This window comes from Macaca mulatta, chromosome 7 (assembly GCF_049350105.2).
Source record: "Macaca mulatta isolate MMU2019108-1 chromosome 7, T2T-MMU8v2.0, whole genome shotgun sequence".
NCBI classification, from domain to species: domain Eukaryota; kingdom Metazoa; phylum Chordata; class Mammalia; order Primates; family Cercopithecidae; genus Macaca; species Macaca mulatta.
The window spans coordinates 72,684,004-72,705,432 of NC_133412.1; the positions used below are offsets into that span (position 1 = coordinate 72,684,004).

General features: G+C 41.0%; 1 protein-coding gene across 9 annotated transcripts in view; it reads right to left on the reverse strand.

The window, feature by feature from the left end:
* ADAMTSL3 (ADAMTS like 3) overlaps positions 1–21,429 on the reverse strand; it is a 411,249-nt gene that overhangs the window by 22,403 nt on the left and 367,417 nt on the right. For 7 of the 9 annotated variants that reach the window (XR_013395882.1, XR_013395881.1, XR_013395880.1 and 4 more), the window contains exons 24-26: positions 8,995–9,177; positions 6,889–7,005; positions 1,873–2,056 (exon numbers count right to left, since the gene is read on the reverse strand). Coding sequence is in view for 6 of the 9 variants with exons in the window: in XM_015142899.3 (XP_014998385.3) it covers positions 1,873–2,056; positions 6,889–7,005; positions 8,995–9,177 (484 nt within the window). In the remaining 3 variants the exon portion in view is untranslated. Of the gene's footprint in view, positions 1–1,872; positions 2,057–6,888; positions 7,006–8,994; positions 9,178–16,203; positions 19,998–21,429 lie in introns of those variants that run through there. The other 2 variants (XM_015142900.3, XM_028851242.2) reach the window with 2 other exon arrangements.

Here is a 21,429-nt window from a genome sequence, read left to right on the forward strand (position 1 = left end):
AATGAGGATTCTCTCCATGTTTTGAAAATCAAGAAATGCCATAAAACAGCTTTCTCAATCAGGTTACTCCAAGTTACTGAAGCATGAGTTTGCTGCTTTCTGAGGGATGACCTTAGCATGAGATCTTCCTTTTGAGAATTACAAAGAGTACTGGAAGACCTATCAGTTAGGGTGCCTGCAATATTGATAGCCCTCCTAAGAATATGTCCCAAGGCACCCATTTTGCTTTACACTGTGACCCTGCCTCCCAGTCTCCTCCAAGGCACAGGTAACTGGATCTAGTGTGGATATCTGCCCAAGGGTAGTGAGCTGTATAATATTAAACATTCCTCCAGTTTCTCTCAGTAAAATGATAGTATCTTCCTCACTGGTTTGTACTTAACAAATGCTTCTTTATTTGTTAATTTTTTTTTTTTTTATTGTGGATTTTGGTACTATTTGGTCAACTATCTGCTAGGGACTGTGTTGTAATCATTCATTGATTGATTTCATCGATATTTACAGGGAATATATGATGAGCAGACATTATGCCAAGTGCTAGGAATAAATTGTTGAGCAAAACATCTGTGGATTTACTCCCCATAGGATTTACGGTCTAGTGGGAGAGCAAGTCAGACAACTGTGGTAAGAATTATGAAGAATGATAAGGAAGTATAAAAATCATATAGCATAAGGCTGATTTACTTTGGAGGGCTAAGCTCAGGGATGGTTTCCCTGAACATGTATTGAGGTGTATATAGATGAACAGAAATGATTAAGTGAAGAGAGAGGGGACAGTGTCCTAGGCAGAGGGAGCAGTATGCACAAAGGCTCTGAGTCAGGAAACAGAATAGCACATCTAAGGGACAAAAAAAAAAAAAAAAAAGACCAGCATGGAAGGAGATCAAATAACCAGTGTGGGAGAGACAAGTGATAAAAGAGACAGCCCAAGGCCCAAATATGAAGGGAGTTCAATTCCTCCACTCATTTACTCAGTCAGTCAGCAAATATCTACTGAGTACTTACTATTGCTAGGCACTATTTCAAACATGAGATAAAAAGATGTACAAGATAGTCACAACCCCAGTGCTGGGAATTTTGGCATTTGTCCTAAGAGAAATGTGAAGGGTTGTAAGCAGAGAACCATCATGATGAATTTGTTTCAAATATCTGTATTCTTAGAGAGTGGACAAAGTACTCCAGGGAGGGAGATGAGAACCAGGAGACTCCTGGAGTAGTCCATGTAAGAAACAATTATGGCTTGGATTTTAGTGGTAACAGTGGAAATGGATAAGAATAGATGGAAGTGAGAGAAAGAGGGGAGTCTAGGATGTAGTCATAAAGATCTGAAATACTGGGGATGGAGTATGTTTGCTGGAGACCATGCATTGGATTTTGTACATTTAAAAATTACTAATTTGTATCATCTATTGCTTAGAAAGCTTATTAACGGTTTCACCTCCAGAAGTCACATCTAGAGAACTGTGTTTTTAACTAGTGCCTCTGGTGATTCTGGCCCACTGAATTATCACCTAAGTAAACCCAAGAAATTAGCCTCACTAAAGTCTTAAGGAACTGATAGGACTGTGTGTGAAGGAAGTAGATCTGGGTAGTGATTGAAAGCAGGGGCTCTAAACTCAGACTATCGCAGTTTGAATTCTGGTCCTAATAACTGTATGGCCTAGGGGAGTTTCCCCATCTATGAAACAGGAAATTAACAACATCTACCTCCCAGGCCATTGTGATCCATGTAAAGCACTTAGCAGGATGCCCAGTATACAGTAAGTGATAAAAAAAATTCTTCACTATTGAATTATTATATCCAAATAACTGCACCTTTCAAACTAAACAAAAACTTGGTGTTGGTGAGATACGAAGAGTGACTTCACTTACCTTGCTGGGCAGTCCCGGATGTTACAGGGCTGAAACCCAGCCAGTGGCTTCTGGAGGTGATCACACAAGGCCTCACTCACTTCCTGCCCATTGGCCATCACACACTGGGGTCTCTGAATACGGGCTCCCAAATGACCACAGGTGGCAGAACAACGTGACCAGTTACCAGGCTCCCAAAAAGGCTCTGCAGAAAGAAAACAAAATATCATGACAGCCCCAAAAGGGAAATGATGATGAGCTGGAGAGGACACAGCCAAAAACCACCATGAGATGTTTTTCGGTTCTTTAAGTCTGGTTCTTTAGGTAGCATATGGAGAGAAAGCCATCTCATAGTGCAAGGGAGTCCTCTAAATCTTATTTTCCCTCAACTAATGTACTGTAATAACTGGTGAGAATGGCGGCCAGAATGGGGTCCTTGGATCACAGCCTGGAGAGGGACTATCATCAGCCAGCTGGGTCTGCCAGAAAAATCCCAGAGAGAGAGAAGGCACTCTCAGCAGTGGGCTGCCTCCTCAGCATTCTCTAACCACAGCCAACAGGACAAGACAGGAGGGCCTCTCTAGGGGACGCCCTAATGGGTTCAATTTCTCAAAAATGGATCAGGCAGAGAAACGAAAGATGATTTAGCAGGAGGAACAGGGACTAGGGATTAAGCAGTAAGGTTAAAGATGCATTTGAGTTCTGTTCTTATTTTTCCATTAATGCTTAATCTAAACTTCAGATTGATCCTGTAACTGCATAAACAATTTATCACAGAGACATCTGAAGAGATAAACATAGGAGTTTCCTTTATAAGAGTAGAAGCTGACCACCTCCAGTAATCCCAGCTTTTTAAAAATTTTGGTCCCTATTCCAAACAGCCTTTCCCTTCCCTGCTGACACTCAGCAAAAGATGAGGTAGGACATGATGATGATGGATTTTTGTGTGATCACAGAAGGTGCCAGATTTTCCTGTAATAATTGCAAGTAATTGATAGCTACCAGCTGTGTCCACAGGCTCTCTCACATCTCTCTCACTTGTTTTCAAGTTTTTCCTTCTAATTTTTGAAGTTCGTTTTAAATTGCACATGGCAACATTTGCAAAGCAAAAATGTAAAATACATTTTTAGTTGGACACTCAGGATTACAGTTTATTTAAAAATAATTTTTTCAAAGTAGATATGTTTACTGAGAACCTCCCAGGTGCTGAGTTAGACAGTTTATAATCAATTTTTCATTTAATTTTCAAGATCATCTTATGAAGTTGATATTTTTATTTGCAGAGGCAGAAACTGAATGAAACAAAGTAACTTGCCCAAGGTCTGTCACTTGTTTGCTAGACTGGATCCCAAGTATGTCTGACTGTTACGCCACATTTCACAAAGATACCTTGGCAGTTCAAGGCAGGACATATGCATTTCTTTTAAAATGTGTGTTTTTTTTATTGAGGTATAATTCATATACAATAAAGTGATCAGATCTTAGGTGCGCAGTTTTACAAGGTTTCACAATTGTAAGCACTTATATAACCATGATCCAAAGCAAGGTATGTAATATTTTCATCATCCCCCACTTGCCTCTTTCCAATCAATTGCTCTCCCCTCTTAGGCAGCAACTCGTCCATTTCTATCTATACATTAGTTTTACTTACTCTTGAACTTCACATAATACGTACTCTTGTGTATTTGGTTTTATTTTTTTCTTTTTGTTTTTTTGAGATGGAGTCTCACCCTGTCACCCAGGCTAGAGTGCAGTGCCGTGATCTCGGCTCAGTGCAGCCTCTGCCTCCCCAGGTTCAAGCGATTCTCCTGCCTCAGCCTCCTGAGAAGCTGGGATTACAGGTATGCACCACTGCGCCTGGCTAATTTTTGTATTTTCAGTGGAGATAGGGTTTCATCATGTTAGCCAGGATGGTCTCAAATCCCTGACCTCGTGACCCACTGGCTTCGACCTCCCAAAGTGCTGGGATTACAGGTGTGAGCCACCACGCCCAGCCTTTGGTTTCTTACATTGCTTAGCATAATGTTTTTGAGACTCACTTATATCATTGTGCATGTCAGTAGTTCATTTCATTTTCTTCTATTGCTGAATAATGTTCCCATTGTATAAATATACCATAGTTTTTAATCTATTCTCCTGTCAATGACTATTATCAATAAGTTGAACACTCTTGAACAAAGCTTTTTGTGAACACTTTTTTTATCAGGTAAATACCTGTGAGTGAAACTGCTAGGTTGAGGGTAGGTGCGTGCTTAACTTTTTTAGGAGCTTTTTCCAAGGTGGTCTAAACATTTTACACACTAAGCAATGCATGAGAGTTTCAGCTGCTTCACATTCTTGCCAATTAATTTGGCATTGTCAGTCTTTTTGTTTTTAGCTACTCTGCTGGGTATGAAATTGTATGTCACTGAGGTTTTAATTTCCATTTCCCTGATGCCATCTATATATCATCTTTTGTGAAGTGTCTGTTCAAGCCTGTTGCCCACTGTGTGTGTGTGTGTAGGGGGTGGGGGTGAGGGATATTCATTGTTAACTTGTAGAAGTTCTTTATATATTCTAGATATAAGTTCTTCAGACATATGTTCTGCCAATATTTTTCCCAGTCTATGGCTTATGTATTCATTATTCTTACTGGTGTCTTTGATAAGCAGATCTTTAAAATTTTGATGTAGTCAGTCCAATTTGATAATTTTTTTTTTGTTTTCTACTTAGTGCTTTTTGACACAAATGCATTTGAAAAGCAGATCATGCCATATCACTCCCATATAAGACTCCTCAATGACCTCCCATGGTTTAGGAGTAAACTCTTGAGTCTTTACCTTGGACCTCAAAGCTCTGAACGATTTGGTCCTCAGCCACTCTCCAACCTCATCTCATATCCCTCTCCCTCTCCCTCAACTGTATCCTAGTCACATGAATCTTATTGCCATTCTGAGGCCACATTAACTTTATTCCAATTTTATGGTCTTTGCTTCTTTCTTATTTTTCTGCACAAATGGTTTCACCTCATCCTTCAGGCGTGGGCTCAAATATAACCTCTTAGAAGGCCCATCCTGATTGTCTTCACTAAAGTGGCTTCCTCCCATCACTGTGTATCTCATAGCCCTTACCACTGAGAAATATCTTAAATATTTATTTGTTTACTGGTTTCTTATGCATCCCTCCTACTGGAATGTCAAGACCACAAACATTACCCTGTTCAACACTAGGACAGGGTATGTGAAATATTAGCCATGCAACCAATATTCGTTGAATTAATAAAGGAGTCTCTGAAATGCTAAGCTTAGGATCCTTTGAAGGGCTGGGACATTCCAAAATGTGTATGTGTGTGGTTGTATATTTGGGCATATGTTTGTGTGTGTGTGTGTGTGTAGGAGGTGGCAGAACAATGCAGGCAGTCCCAATAAACCAAGAGTTTGACTATTCCAAAGGCTTCACCTTCACCAATAGCTTCAGCCTCACACATATCCTTTTTGTTTTTCATTAATTTATTTTAGACAGTTCTTTTGATCTTCATGTCCATGCCACATGCAACACACCATGGTTTCTCTGACTGGAATTTCCTCCTTCCTCTTCCCAGAGCAAACATCATGACCTACATGAAAACTCAGTTGTCTTCTCTAGAGAGAGGTAGGGCCCCTTCCTCAGCGCTACCATTGTACTTTGGTCATCTTTTTATTATGGAACCTGTCACAGTGCTTTACAGTATCTATTAACATGACTGCCTCCCTCTTCAGACTGTGAGCTTCTCAAGGAGGAGGTCATCTCTGCATCCCCAGACCTGGGAAGAGTAAGCACTGGGAAAATATTTGTTGAAAGTCCAATGAATGGATATTTGGGTATACAACAATGTTAGTATTATGTCTAAAAGAGGAGAAGAAATATACAAATACCGTAAGAGAATGATGTCATAAGTAACGTGATGGATTGCTGACTGGCAGCTCAACACTATTTTCCCCTTCTGTGCTCTCTCTTGCATCTCAGGAGGTGAAAGCCTAGAAACTACATGTCTTAAAATCCCTACCTGTAGTTACATTCTGCATTATACACTATGCAAATGAGAGGCACTGCTCAAGATTTAAAAGGTGAAAATGACATGGCCATTATTGTTCCTGTATAATAGACAGAGTACAACATGAGGTTTAAAAGGAGTTTCTTTGTGGCCAGGCGCAGTGGCTCACACCTATAATCCCAGTACTTTGGGAGGCTGAGGCAGGCGGATCACGAGGTCAGGAGATTGAGATCATCCTGGCTAACACCGTGAAATCCTGTCTTCACTAAAAGTACAAAAAATTAGCTGGGTGTGGTGGCAGGCACCTGTAGTCCCAGGTACTTGGGAGGCTGAGGCAGGAGAATAGCGTGAACCCGGGAGGCGGAGCTTGCAATGAGCCGAGATTGTGCCACTGGACTCTAGCCTGGGTGACAGAGCGAGATTCCGTCTCAAAAAAAAAAAAAAAAGGAGTTTCTTTGTGTCCTGCGATTTACCCATATTTGAGCTACAAGGAGCTGAGATGATCAGTAACGGCTTCCTGTGATTCTAGCATTTCTGATTTTCTTAACTCTACCCTTGATCCCTTGGCCTTCTGCAGAGTTTTATAAGCTTGTAATACTTAGATTAGGTTCTCCTGATTAAGCACTGATGCATAACAAAGTTGGTGTATATGGAAAACTATGTCTTGAAAAAAGAACAATGAAAAAATCAATACTCATAGCAGACTATTAATATCTATTAATATTTACCAAATTGGCAATAGTGTTGAAACTGGAAATCAATATCTATATTATCACAAATAATGGTGCACATTTGAGATACGAGCTCTGTGGGCTTCCTCAGGAGTGGATTTTTCTAAAAAGTGTTTCAATATGGAAAGAATAAGTTGAACCACCGAAGACTGAGGGTCAAGAGAAAGGCTGGCCAATTGCCTAGAAATAATTTTACATATTGCAAAGTGAAAAACACAGATGGTCTTTTAGCTAAATCCTTTTCCTTACACATGCCTCACACATAGCAAATCTGAAAAGGTCAAAATCCCAGACCTTGAGGCAGGGGTTCTCCTGTTGGGTCATTGCTGTTGGTTCTAGTGTTGGTTGCCTGGAGAACGTACTTTTTATGTCCTTGGGGAAATACGATTTTACTCTCTGGCCATCTTCGTTCTGAGAAGAAAAAAAAGTAGCACTTTTTACCAGTTAGGCATTGTCTAATTATTGGTCCAGCTTGGGTGTTCTTAAAGACACCTACTAGGAAATGAGTCCTCTATAATAATACTGTGCTCCTGGATACTCAAGCTCATGATCACAGGTCTGGAAGGTGTGTGTGAGTATGGATGTGTGGGGTGTTATAGGAGTTTAGTTAGAGTTACTCACTGTGCTAGCATATGGCATCTCTGCATGTTTCCAGGGTTTCTAGCCTAAATTGCAAGATGAAAAAAATGTATTCAACAGAATTCCAAAAGGGACTGGAGGAAGCAGATTGGTTGGATAGAGCTTTGCCTCTCCAAGAGGAATGCTGGGAGCAAGAGAATGGGCATTGTTCCCTAGGCTTGCATGGTGAGGAGTATGGGCTTTTAGGAAGGTTGTGAAGCTTGCGCATAAGAGCAGAGGATGGTGGAGGAATGCTGTGATTTGATCCCTCCATCAAGTTACCAAAGTCATGAGCTGCTTGGTTTGAGGGGATTCCTGCAAGAAGAAGTATGCCAGGTAGGAGTGAGACAAGCATGCAGATTCATGAGTGGAAATGGGCAGAAGAAAGAAACAAGGCTGGGGGTTTCTCAGGGAGCATGGAGAAATCATTCAAGAACCAGACAGGGTTAGCCTAGCCAATCTGTTGCAACTCTTCCATTCCAAGATTTTGGAAGATCACAGAGGCTTTTTGGAAAGAGCCACATGGTGGCACACCACTGCCTTTGTCAGTACTAAGAGTCCATGAAGGGTAGCAGGAAGAGCACCAAAAGAGAAGACTACATATTTGGGCATTAGTCCAAACTCTTTATGATCCCAAGGTTCCTCATAAATATAATGAGATTAAAAAATACCACCCATAACACTGTGCTATCATAAGTATCACAAGAATTAATGTGCATCAAAATGCTTTGTGCATGACAGCTATTCCAACTCCCTGTATTGGCACCCCCCATCTCTTTATATCTCTGGGCTCCTCTAACTGCCCACAAGGAAAGCTATGGAGAAATCTCTTTCATGGGCCGGGCGCGGTGGCTCAAGCCTGTAATCCCAGCACTTTGGGAGGCCGAGACGGGCGGATCACGAGGTCAGGAGATCGAGACCATCCTGGCTAACACGGTGAAACCCCGTCTCTACTAAAAAATACAGAAAACTAGCTGGGCGCGGTGGCGGGCACCTGTAGTCCCAACTACTCGGGAGGCTGAGGCAGGAGAATGGCATGAACCCGGGAGGCGGAGCTTGCAGTGAGCTGAGATCTGGCCACTGCACTCCAGCCTGGGCGACAGAGCGAGACTCCGTCTCAAAAAAAAAAAAAAAAAAAAAAAAAAAAAAAAAAGAAATCTCTTTCATGTTTTCTCCTCTTGGTTTAGCAATGGATTCTATACTCTAATACCAATTCTGCCAACGGTTCAATTTCATTCCTTCATAAAACCATTACTTAACATCTGGCTGGGGGCGGTGGCTCACGCCTGTAACCCCAGCATTTTGGGAGGCCGAGGCAGGCAGATCACAAGGTCAAGATATTGAGACCATCCTGGCCAACATGGTGAAATCCCATCTCTACTAAAAATACAAAAATTAGCTGGGCATGGTGGTGTGTGCCTGTAGTCCCAGCTACTCTGGAGGCTGAGGCAGGAGAATCACTTGAACCCAGGAGGCAGAGGTTGCAGTGAGCCAAGATTGTGCCACTGCACTCCAGCCTGGCGACAGAGCGAGACTCCATTAAAAAAAAAAAATCAGACACTCACACAAAACACTAACATCTGTGTTAGGTGCTGGGGATACGGGGTGGTAAAATAGGGTGTTAGAATTTAGTGCTCGTTTTTAAGCAGGCAGTGGTAGCAACGGTTAAAACCATCTGATGTCTATCTTGTTCACTCCTCAACTCCAAAATCAACAAAACTGGGGCCTACTTTGTGCATATTATAGGAGGCAGTTAAGGAGCAATAAGAATTTGACACTTACCCAGCAAGTGGAGTACAGATGTTGCCACTGCCTTTCCAAGAGCATTGGTGGCTGTGCAGACGTAGGTTCCTTCATTTTCAAGGGAAACATTCTGCAACAACAGGGATCCATTGAAAAGCAAGGAAACATTGCCACTCAGAGATCCTCCTCTCTTCAACCAAGTTATATTAGGCTGAGGGACACCTTTGGAACAAAAACAAATATAACAAAGGCAATTCCTTTAAGAACAGGGCCACAGAACCACTTGACAAATACCATTCACTGTTTTGACCATAAGTCAGCATATGGGTTTAATTATATATAATAGGAAAAATGGCTATTTCTATTTCTATAGCTACTCTATGGCAGGTGGAGGATCCTCTTAAAGCAAAGAGCTTCGGTCTACGGAGCATGTGACTGGTTTACACATGTGAGTTATGGAATGGAAGCCAAGGAGAGTGAGATTGCTCTGTATTGGGAAGGGAGAGAATTTTGAAGGTAGGTAGGGTAGTGGGAGTGTGGTTGGAACAAAGGAGTTGGTGAAGCTGGAGGAATGTGGAGGCAGAGACAGACTGAGAAATTCCCAAGGGTTGGTTGTCACAAGGAAGTCTTTGGAAAACATAAATATCTCCTAGAGGTCTTTAAGTTGTTTGCTGTTCATATGCAATGAAACATTCCTCCCTCAGGAAGAACATATAACATCCAGGGAAACAGAGTTCATTAATTCTTTGTAAAAGAGGATAACTTCAAGGAGCAAAAGTAAGTGCTGAGTTTCAATTCTGGGTCAATGCAGTGAGATGCAGGGACTGTAAGCAACCTTGCAGGAGCCTGGACACAGAGGGGAACATGAGGAATTGAAAGAACTTCTTTTCCCAAGTCTTAAGAAGTCTTAGCATTTTGCTGGGCTGTGGAATTTAAGATTCAGAGGAACTGAGAAATTTCATTTGGTTCTTCTTCTTTTCTTTCTTTTTCTTTCTTTCTTTCTCTTTTTTTTTTTGAGATGGAGGCTCCCTCTGTCACCTAGGCTAGAATGCAGTGGCACAATCTTGGCTCACTGCAACCTCCTGGGCTCAAGCGACCCTCTCTTCCTCAGCCTCCAAGTAGCTGGGACTACAGGTGCAAGCCATCACACCCAGCTAGTTTCTGTAATTTTTGTAAAGACAGGATTTCACCATATTCCCCAGGGTGGTCTCGAACTCCTGTGCTCAAGCGATCCCCCACCTCAGCCTCCCACTGCACCTGACTTCATCTGGTTCTTAAGAGCTGGAATAGCTTCAGATGATGCCAAGATTGCTCTGGGACAACTGTTTTGGGGGATGTTTTCTCCTCTTGCAGTGCTCTGGCTAGTGAGAATGGAGAAGAAATGGCATGGTTTTCTGACTTAAAAAAAAAAGATGCCACCAATTGTCATGACATGTGCAACACACCTTACAGTAGGCAAAATGCATGCTCCATGAACATGGTGACACTTGAATTCTCAGAGTTATTCCTATTTCTTGGGAGGCAGTCATTGACAGCTGTATCTCACAATTGAGGAACCTGGTAAGCCTTTTGACTTCAGGTCCAGTTCTGTCCATTACATCAAGCTGAATATTCAAGTCTCTTAAGGAAGTCATTGTGTGGCTTTAGAGGAAACTGATGATCTAGAAATGCTTAAATTTACTTGTAGAAACCCAAGACTGATATTGGCACTGAGGTATTGCCTGAAAACTCAAGGTGAAAAAAACACTAAATTTCTATTCAAAGAGGAGGTGGAAATGCATAGGGGAAAGAGCACTATCTTGGCTGGGTTGAGGTGAGGCTTTGTTCTCATTCTCAATAGTTATTAGTTCCGTAGCCTTGGACAAAGCACTTTAGATTCCAACTGTGGCATCTGTGAAAGGAATCTGAAAGAAGAGTAGGAACTTCATTATGTTCAGATATACTATTTGAAGTTTAAAAAATTGGAGACTAAGATGGTTGCCCTTGGGACTTTTTGTCCTTAATCCTGTGGCTTTGTATGATTCAAGTATGGTAGGCAGAATTCTAAAGACATTGCCGCAAGATTATCATCCTTTGGTTACTCAATAAATATCAATCTAGGCACTGGTGTGAAAGGAATTTGCAGATGTAATTAAGGTTACTAATCAGCCAGCCACAAAATGGGGAGATATCTGGGTGGGCCCATTGTAATTCTGTAAGTCCTTAAAATCAGAAGAGAAGGACAGAAGCTATCAGGGACATATGGAGAAAGAGAAAGTAGGAGAGATGAGGCAGAGGAGGAATTCAGAGAGATTCAAAGTGTGAGAGCAACATCACCCACCACTGCTAGTTTTAAAGATAAAATGTTCCTGAGCTGGGGCGTGTAGGTGGCCTCTAAAAGCTGAGAGTGGCCTTCAGCTGACAGCTATCAAGCAAATGGGGACTTCAGTTCTAAAATAATAAGGGATTCAGCCAATAACCTGTAGAAGCTTGGAAGCAGATTTATTCCCAGAGCCTCCAGAAAGGAATGCAGCCATGCAACCACCTTGGTCTTGGCCTTAGATACTCTAAGTGGAACATTGAGTTCAGCTATTCTGTGCCAAGATAACCTACACTACATCGGTGAGATGATATATGGGTATTGTTTTAAGCCTCTAAGTTTGTGTTAATTTGTTACAGCAGCAATAGAAAACTAATACACTGAGAGATTTGTTTTAAATTTTGTTATAAAAACTAGGCTGGCCCTAAATAGCAGAAGGGATGCTAATCACATGTGCATATATCTTTTTTAGTATTTTCTTCTACACATATATGCATACAGAAAGTTTAAGCTTTCGAAAGGTCACAGCTATTAAACATTGGATCTGAGATTTATACCAGTAAAATTTGATTCAGAACCTTTCTTAACCACAATATAGGTAGATGTTATACATTTCTTAATATATTTATTCCTATGCACATTATAGTTTTTTGTTGTTGCAGTAAACAAGATTTTTAAAAATGTATTTTGTAGTTGTTTATTGCCAACACTTAGGAAAGCTATACACATCTGCATATTTACCTTGTTTCTAGTCATCTTACTGAACTTTATTATTATTTTGAATAGTTTTTCTAATTGATTTTCTTATCTTTTTTAAGGTAAATAATTATATCATTTGCACATAATGACAATTTCCTCTTCCATTCCAATATGTATACTTCTGATTTCTTTTTCTTGTCTTATTGTATTAGTGTCTCCAGAACGATGCTGAATAATAACCACTATAGCAGGTATGTAAGACTGAATATTTGTGTCCCTCCCCACCCCCATCTTGATCTTGGACCTCCTTCAACATGAAAAGCTTAATCTTGGACTTCCCATCCTCCAGAACTGCGAGAAATAAATTTTCTGATGTTTATAAGCCACTCAGTCTGTAGCATTTTTCTTATAGCAGCCCCAGTGGTCTAAGACAGCAGGTATATTTGTCTTGTTTCCAACTTTAATGGAAATATTACTAATGTTTCTTTCTTAAGCATGATACTTTTTTTTGGCACACAAATTTCCTTCTATTTCTAGCCTACAAGAAAATTCTTTGAGGTTAACATTTAATTTGCTTATTTTAAAGTAAATCATTTAAAGCTATTAATTTTATTCTGAGTACAGCTTTGGCTATGTATCTTATGTTTTGCAATGCAATACAACTATTGCCATTATTTCATTCACTTGAAAAATGTGTATTTGAGTGCTTATTCTATAGGAGACTCTGTGGCAATGCTAAGGATATAATGATGAACTAAGTTCCTCACGGACCTTAATCTAGAGTGGGCCCATGCATCAAAAAAGCCAACTGCAATACAAAGAGATAAGAGGATAAGCACATGCAATAAAGGTAAAATACTGGATGCCACTGGAGCACAGAAGCTGTACCTCATGTAGACTGGAGAGAAAAATAGGGAAGATACCTGCAAGGAGGAACATATTGTGCAGATGTGGGAAAGCATGGGAACAGGAGCAGAAGTCAGACTTTTCATGGTATAGTGTCTTGTTTTTTGATTGAATGTATTATCTGCATCACCTATCCCCAACTTTTAAAAAGTTAATAATAGAGCCCAGAAACATGTCTTTGATTTAACTTCTTGTTAAATTTTCTCTTGGGTTCCATTTTAGCTCTAAGATATGTGTGAGATCAATTCATTCATTCATCCATCTACTCTTTCATATATTATTTAATTCACTCTTATTATTCGCTCTCTTTTATAGCATTATTACTGCATTAATCTCAGTTCTCCTCAGTAGATCATGAGTACAGGCCTGGCAAAGATTAGATGTGTGAATGTTTGTTGAATGCATAAATGAATAAACTAGGGAATGCATTTACTAGAAGAAAACCGTATTCTATCCCAAAGATACATCAGCATGACTTTTTTGGTTACTCGTGCCAATGCTCTCTCCCAAGTAGCAAAGATAATAAAGCACTGACCGTATGGTAAAATCCTCAGAAACTCAGATACTATTATTTTGGAATCTATGGTAATTTAGAGAAGGGTTATATTAGTTAGAAAGAGAAAAAATCTTACTTCACTGGCCTCCACAACATATACACAATTGTTAATATGAGTATAAATCAATATTTATAAATTAAAGTGGTTTCCTTTAAGGCCCTAAGTAATTCTCGCTTAAATGACTGAACATTTTTAAAAGCCATTCATAGACTTGAAAGCATTTTACAATTCAGGGATGTTTATTAATTCAGACTTGCCTCTTACAATTAGTCCAAATTAATGAGTGAGGTTTTCTCAAGAAATAAAGCCTCTTACAGTGAAAGACCCTAAACAATTTCAAATACATTGGCTTATTCATTATTCCTCCTTGGTAAGAAGCTTGTAAGCGGTGTTGTCAATTCTACATTGAAACAAGGTTTACCAGAGGCCTTCAGCCAGGTTAAACAAGCTGTGTGGAGATCTCCAGGGAGAGCATTTCCGGCAGAGGGAACAGCAAGCACCTTGGCCCTGAAGCAGGGTTCTTAACCTGGGGACCATGAGCCTCACGTGGATCCATAGATAGGATTCAGGAGTCAGTGACCTTTTCATCAATTCTAGCTGAAATGTAGCACTTCTATCGATTATGAATGTAAGTCACAGACTAAGGTAGCAGTGTCTTTAACTCTCTCAGCAATGGAAGTCACAGATATTTTGGTATCACATTACAAGTGTGACCAGATCTCTCAAAATATTTTTTTATGCCAACACTACTTCAAAAATATGGTAACTATTGTACCCAGTGCTAGATTTTTAATATGATGCATTAATAATGAAGTAAATATATTATTCAATCACATATTTGGCTTATTAATATTTTGATACCTATATTTTGATTATAATTGGTTTTCTTTAAATGCAGTATATTTTGTTTTATCCTTTTGAAAATATTATTTCAGAAGTAGTACCACAGGCTTCATCAGACTGGTCCAGGACACATTCCTCCAATTTTGGAGGAAAATAAAAGAGCATATGGCTGCAGGAATGTGAGCCAGGGAGAGAACAGTAGGTGACAAGGTCAGAGAAGTGGCAGGTGGGGCTCAGGTCATAGAGCTCAGGCAGCCTGATAGGTCATTGTAAGGATTTGGTTTCTATTCCACAGATTTTGAAGAATGGGATGAGCCGACTTGTGTTTCTAAAGGACTGCTTTGACGGCTGTGTTGATTGCAGGCGGCAAGGGCAAAGGCGGGGAGATCAGTGAGGAACCTGTCAAAATAATCCAGCCTAGAGATGATGGTGACTTGGACCAGTGTAGTAGCAATGAAGGTGGTAAGAAATGATCAGATTCTGGGCCTATTCTGAAGGTAGAGCAGACAAAATTTGATGGGGTTGGGGCAGTGTGAGAGAGGAAAGCAAGTCAAAAATGACTCCAGGATTTGTAGCTCAAGCAAATTAAATAACTGCATTGTCATTCACTGAGATGAGGGACACTATGAGAGAAGCCAGTTTGGGAGCAGAACTCAGGAGAGCAGTTTTGGACATGTTAGTTTTGAAATAACTATTACATATCCACGGAGAGATGCTGAGCAGGCATGTGGATATGTTAATCTAGAGCTTAGGGAAAAGGTCTGTGCTGAAAATATAAATTTAACAGTTTCCAGCATATAGATGTCATATTTGAGTCCTTGTGCATGTATGGGATCAATAGGGAGAGAGTATACATAGAGAAGAAAAAACGTCTGAGGACTGAGGCCTGGGGTAGTTCAACTTAGAGATCAGGGACAAGAGGTGGCACAAAGGAAGCTACAAAGGAACAGATACTACGGTAGGTAGAAAACAGAGTGGTTTCCTAGAAGCAGAGAAGGAGGGAGTAATAATTGTCCAATGCTATTGTAGTCGAATGAGCAATTAAGGTAAGGCCTAAGAACTCACCACGGGGCCTGTTGTGGTGGCTCACACCTGTAATCTCAGCAGTTTGGAAGGCTGAGGCAGGCAGATCACCTGCGGTCAGGAGTTTGAGGCCAGCCTGGGCAACATGGCAAAACCCTGTCTCTACTAAAAATACAAAAAACATTTAGCCGGTCGTGGTGGTGTGCGCCTGTAATCCTGGCTTCTCGGGAGGCTGAGGCAGGAGAATCGCTTGAACCTGGGAGGTGGAGGTTGCAGTGAGCCAAGATCACACCACTGTACTCCAGCCTGGGCAACAGAGTGAGAATCTGTCTCAAAAACAAAACAAAACAAAACAAAAACAAAAACAAAACAAAACAAAACAAAAAAAACACCTGACCACTGAAGTTAGCAATTCACACTTACATGGTAAGCTGTTGGTGACCCTACCCTAACAATAGCTATGAAGGTAATGGTATGGAGAATGTTTGGTTGGAGTGGATTCAAGAGAGAATGAAGAGAAATGAAATTGAAGACAACAAGTATAAGCTACTCTGGAGGCACTTTGCTATAAATGGAAATCAGGAACTGACACAATAGCTGGAGAGGGAAGTGGAGTCCAGGGCAGGGAATTTAGGGATGGCTTTGCTCACCTGGAATTCTTATCTCATCTCCCTATTTCCACTCTTGCCTTCCTTTTACTCTCTGATTTTTACAGTCTATTTTCAACACAGTAGCCATAGTGTTTCTTCTAAAAGGTAGCTCAGATCATGACATTCCTTTGCTTAGAATCCTCTAATGGCTTCCATCTCACTTAGAACAAAAAATAAACTGCTTATGATGTCTTATCATCTGCTAACATACATGGTCTTCCCTCAACCCTTGCCCACCAACCACCTCAAAACACAGAAAAAAAAACAGAGCCAGAGAGAGATGGATTTTTATTTTTTTTAGTGATGGGGTCTCACTGGGCTGGAGTGCAGTGGCTATTCACAGACTTGATCATAGCATATGGAAGCCTCAAACTTCCGGGCTCAAGGGATCCTCCCATCTCAGCCTCCTGAATAGCTGGAACTATAGGTATGCACCATTGTGCCTGGCTAAGGGGTGGATCCTTGATTAAATCATTTAAATTCCTGAATCCAGATGTGTCTAAAATTGTGTCCAGATTGTCTACACTCCAGGACTTTTCAGTTTTATTAGCCAATAGTTTCTCCATTTTTTCTTAAGCCAGTTCGAGGTGGTTCTCTGTTCCCTGTAACCATGGGAGTCTAGACTAAAAACTAAGGTATGAAAATAACCAAGATGGCCAAACAACCATGCCAGCACAAGTTTCTCAGAACAAACTGACAAAGTTACATTCCAAAAGAAAATATCAGAAATAGGAAGTTTGAAATGAAGAGCATGGGACCACACCAGAGTGCAGGACCAAGTCCTTCTCACTATGCACTGTCCCAGGGGCCATTTCATCTACTTTGGGAAATATAATGATAATTCCTATGCTGAAAACTCCCACATCTACCTATCCAATCTTAATCTCTCCCTTGAATTCAAGACTCCTGGACATCTCCCATTGGCACATCATGTCCCACAGGTGCCTCAAACACTGTAAGTCCCAGAGTGAACTCCAACTCCCTCTCCTACCCCACAGGCTTATTCAGCACCTAGAAGCATCGTTACACGTGTAAACATTTTCAACTAACTGAACAGGCCAGAGGAAATTCGGGCAGATTTCTTCGTACCACTGTTATTTATGGTCTTTCAAAATAACACATTTGCTCTGTTGCAACAGCTATAAAATGTCAGAAATAGTTTAAACTTATTTATCTAACCTTAAAGACAGGCTATTTCCCCCAAGACTTGCAGCTCTGAAATATTCAACATTCTGTTTCCACAATGCTGAAATTGTTTTGGAAGACAAATGTTGTGAAAAAAGTTCAGAGCCGGAGGGGCTGTGAAACATGTGTTGCAAAAAGTTTGCACCTCGGGGGTGTCTTTAAACTAGTCAGTGTTTAAAAACAAATTTCCTTCATCCTTGAAAGGCCCATGAAATATTTCACACTGTAAAATCTCTGACCTATTCAGACTGCCCTGAAATGCTGGATTTTTAAATAAATATATATTACATCTAAATGTTTTTGCTCATCTGTTTGTTTCTTCCAGCTACTCAAAACTCACTCAGAATTCTGCATTACTTTTTCATGTATGACAAATGAAGACTTAAGCTACCATCAGTTACCTCTGGGGATCATGAAGAAATGATGTTGCCAATTTATAAAAGACAAATCAAACACAGGTTAGACAAAAGGAGTCATCACTAATAAATGAAAGAAATAAATAGGAGTTCAAGGGTTCAATGTCAGAGAAAGTATCTCAAAACTGCTAGAATAATGAATGCACTCTTCTTAACTGCAGGGCCAATCTGTGCAGCATAGTAAATTTTGTAAGGAACATTCCTCTTCTGAGTTAACTGCATACCCTTTTGTTCTTTTTGAAAAATATGTTATGTATGCTTTTTGGATACAGTGGACTATCCATCATTGATGCCATATCCAGAACTGTCTCCAAATATAGGGCTATGGCTTTTACTATTTACAGAATTCTTTTGAATAGCTGTTTCAGTACTTTCTTTTCTCTAGTAAACTCATGTTTAGGTTGACATAATCTGTTCCCCAATCAATTTGATTTTTGAGGATTTAGAAATCATCTGGGTCAAAGTATCTATCCCCAACTCCATCATTAAAAGTCCTTCCCTAAAGGTTTTTGAACTGTGTTTTTCTGACATGGAGGAGGGTGTCAACAAGTCCTCTTCCTGGCGTGGTCATCCTGATCTCTCACGTACTCTGGGCTTCTGCTTTGTGTGAGCCTGGGCAGTTCTCTAACTCCACCAGACATATCTCATGAGCACTACATGGTTCACTGCTGGATATTGTCCTCCAGGGTCTTATTTACAGGCTAGAAAGTGCCAGTGAAAATTATTATATCAAAACCAAAAACTTTCAGTAGTTCCTTGAAGAAGAAGAAAGTTAAGAGTTGGTGCAAATCAAGCATAGTGATACATGCTGGAGCTATGCAAGTGGTGTAAACTACTGATTCCAGTAAAGGGGATAGGAAGAACTCCTAAACAACAGCTCAAAAGGGAGAACCATGGACATTCGTGAGGCCCTTCCTGATAATCAGCAATTCTGGTAATCTGTCAATATAACATTGGGATGTAGATGAACAAATAGCTATTAGCCAGTTGGTATTTGCACCAAAATCTCCAAGTGGGTTCCACTGCTGTCACCAGTAAACCCCAGAGGACTACATGTGGGCTGCTGGTGTCTTGGGGTGACATCTCAAGACTGTGTTGATTCCCCAGGACTCCATTTCCTCTTTCCTCAAACCACTGACTCTTGCCTTTGGTTCTTCTGAGCTGCACCTCTCACTCTATTTCTAGGGGGTCTTTTCTCCTCAGGAATGGTAGGGAGTAAGAGTCAGTTTTCCTAGCTCTATAACTTTTCCTGTTCTTGGAGGAGAAAAGCACAAAAGCCTTTTCAATTTAGGCGAGTCACTGCTAAGAACAGCTATCCTCCAGCCCGCGAACTGCACCATTCTCCAAACACACCACACTGGCTGTAAGGCTATTTTCTATGTGCTGTTCTCTCCACTGCAAATCAATTGCTATTCCCTTTCACCACCTGGAACATTTCTCCACATTCTTAAAGACCCATCTCAAAATCATTTCCTTGATCCTCTTGGACATTGACAGCTGATTTCCCCTGTGTGAACCTCTGAACACTGAGACATCAATTGTTGGCATGCCTGATTCTACCTTCAGAATGAGCCCAGAGCATGGACCTGGGTTCTACCATTTAGCTCCCACTTCTAGTTCACTCCCAGTTACCCACTCCTGGTTCACTCCTAGTTTGAGTTTACTTCTGATTACTCACTCCTGGTTCACTGCTGGTTTATTCCTGGTTCTAGTTGACCTCTGGTTACCCACTAATTCCTGAGGAAGAGTCTCTCATTTTGAGAGGATATTTGAGATAATTTCCGGGGACCTCTTTGGCCCCATTTACTGGCTAAATCAGTGGTTCTTAACCTTGGCTGCACATTAGAATCTTCTGGGGAAGCTTTAAAAATCCTTGGTTCTCAGGACATACTACCGATGAATTAAATCAGAATCTCTCAGGGCAGGGCTGGGGAGATGTTGTGGTGTACAGGCCTGACATTAACCATAATAATAAAATGACCTGACTGTAGTATGCATCAGTCATCAAAATGAATAACTGGGTATTGAATTAATAACTAGGGAAAATAAATGAATGAAAAGAAAAAAAACAGGGTTAAGTAAGTTGGGATGTTACTAGAGATTCCAAAATTCTACACAGGTCCTATGGAGCTCTTCCCATAAAGGAGTGTTTTTCTTCCATTAACAAGGTCCTGCATGGTTTTCTCAGACTGTACTCAGAAGCTTGCATGCTTTCTTATTTCTGGGGGTTGAATTCCAACAAAATTCCCTTTCCCTCAGTCCCCACCCTGTATGGATGCTGTGGGCCTCTGTCTTGCTGTGAAGGCATAGTTAGGTCATAGTAGCCGGAATGAAGTAGTGGGTCATTCAGGGGCTTCTGACGGTTCCATGTTTTATAATGGATGCTGTTCCATGCTGCACAGTTGTCCTATGCTCTCTGCTGCTGCCTGGGGGTCTCAGCACACACAGCCAAAAGCAGAGAGTCCTGGAGGGCAGAGAGCAAGCAAAGGCATTTCTTGTAGTATAAGTAGATTTGAGTGGTATAGGGCATTCAAAATCCTTCACTTTTACTGCTTGGTATGAAAAGCCTCCCAATTGCTATCAAATCTCATGCAGGTTTGGGAAACTCCAGACTAGCCATTCTGGCTCCTGCCCTGACACCAATATGAGGAGCCAAGGGAACACAGGCCAGCCAGGAGGCGCCACTCAGAGACGCATGGAATTGAAGCAACTCATTTCTTTAGAAGCCTGGACTTCAAAAGATCACCGAGGAAAGAGCTTCAGTCCAAGAGCAGAGGAGGATACAAGGCTCCTGCCCTGTGGATTGTGTAGGTGTTTAGTGCACCATCTTACAGGCTCAACAGGACCAAGCCAGGACCATTTTATTAATGTTAAAAACTCAGGGGAGCTAAATGAGTCTTAATATCAGAAATATGGTAACCAAGAAACAATGGCAAGCCAGGCACTGTGGCTCCCACCTGTAATCTCAGCACTTTGGGAGGCTGAGGTAGGAGGGTTGCTTGAGGCCAGGAGTTCTAAACCAGCCTTGGCAGCACAGTGAGACCTCTGTCTCTACAAGAAAAAAAAATTAAGTCAGGTGTGGTGGTACATGGCTGTAGTCTCAAGGGGCTAAGGCAGGAGCACAGGAGTTTGAGGCTGCAGTGAGCTATGATCATGCCACTGCATGGAAGAAAGGTGCGTGGTTGTTTGGAGGACAGGGAATGGGTGGGCACACAATGTGGAACTACATGATGACAGTACATGGGGCCTATGGGTCAGTCTGTTGTTACTATGTGATAGGGTAAATACTAACATGGGGCTGAGTGTCTGCGGAGTTTTCAGGACAGAGAATTGTACTGCTGGCACTGAAGACAAGGGTGGGGTATAGATGTTGGGGATGAAAGCAGTGTTGTAACAATAGGGCTGGACCACCAAGGCTGTACGTGAATGCTTCAAGACATGGTGTCACTCAAGACATGTAGACCCACAAGCCCAAGCACAAGATTTTTTGCAAGAAGTCTGAAATTTGATAGGTGTTTGAAGAGCCCCTCCTGTTTTTTCATATTGTATATCCAGCTACCTTATTCTAGATTTCTTTCTACTTCTTGATTGTATACAGACCCATGTTTTCACCACATGAGAAATTGATAAAAGATGCAAAGAAAATCATTTTTTTCAAGAAGCACTCAAAATAGAGCTTCAGTGAATCTTTAAAGAGCAGATAATTGTTTTATAAATGAGTCTTTTAAATCTGCTAAATCAATAATCCAAATACAAGTCCAAAGAGAGTCAGGGCAAGAATATTAAGGGTGAGGTGAAGGAGTCCATAGTCACTACCAGACAGTGCATAATTTGCCACATTCTTTCCCACTGCTGCAGTGATGGTAGAAGCATGTGTCAAGGTGGTGAGGCTTCCA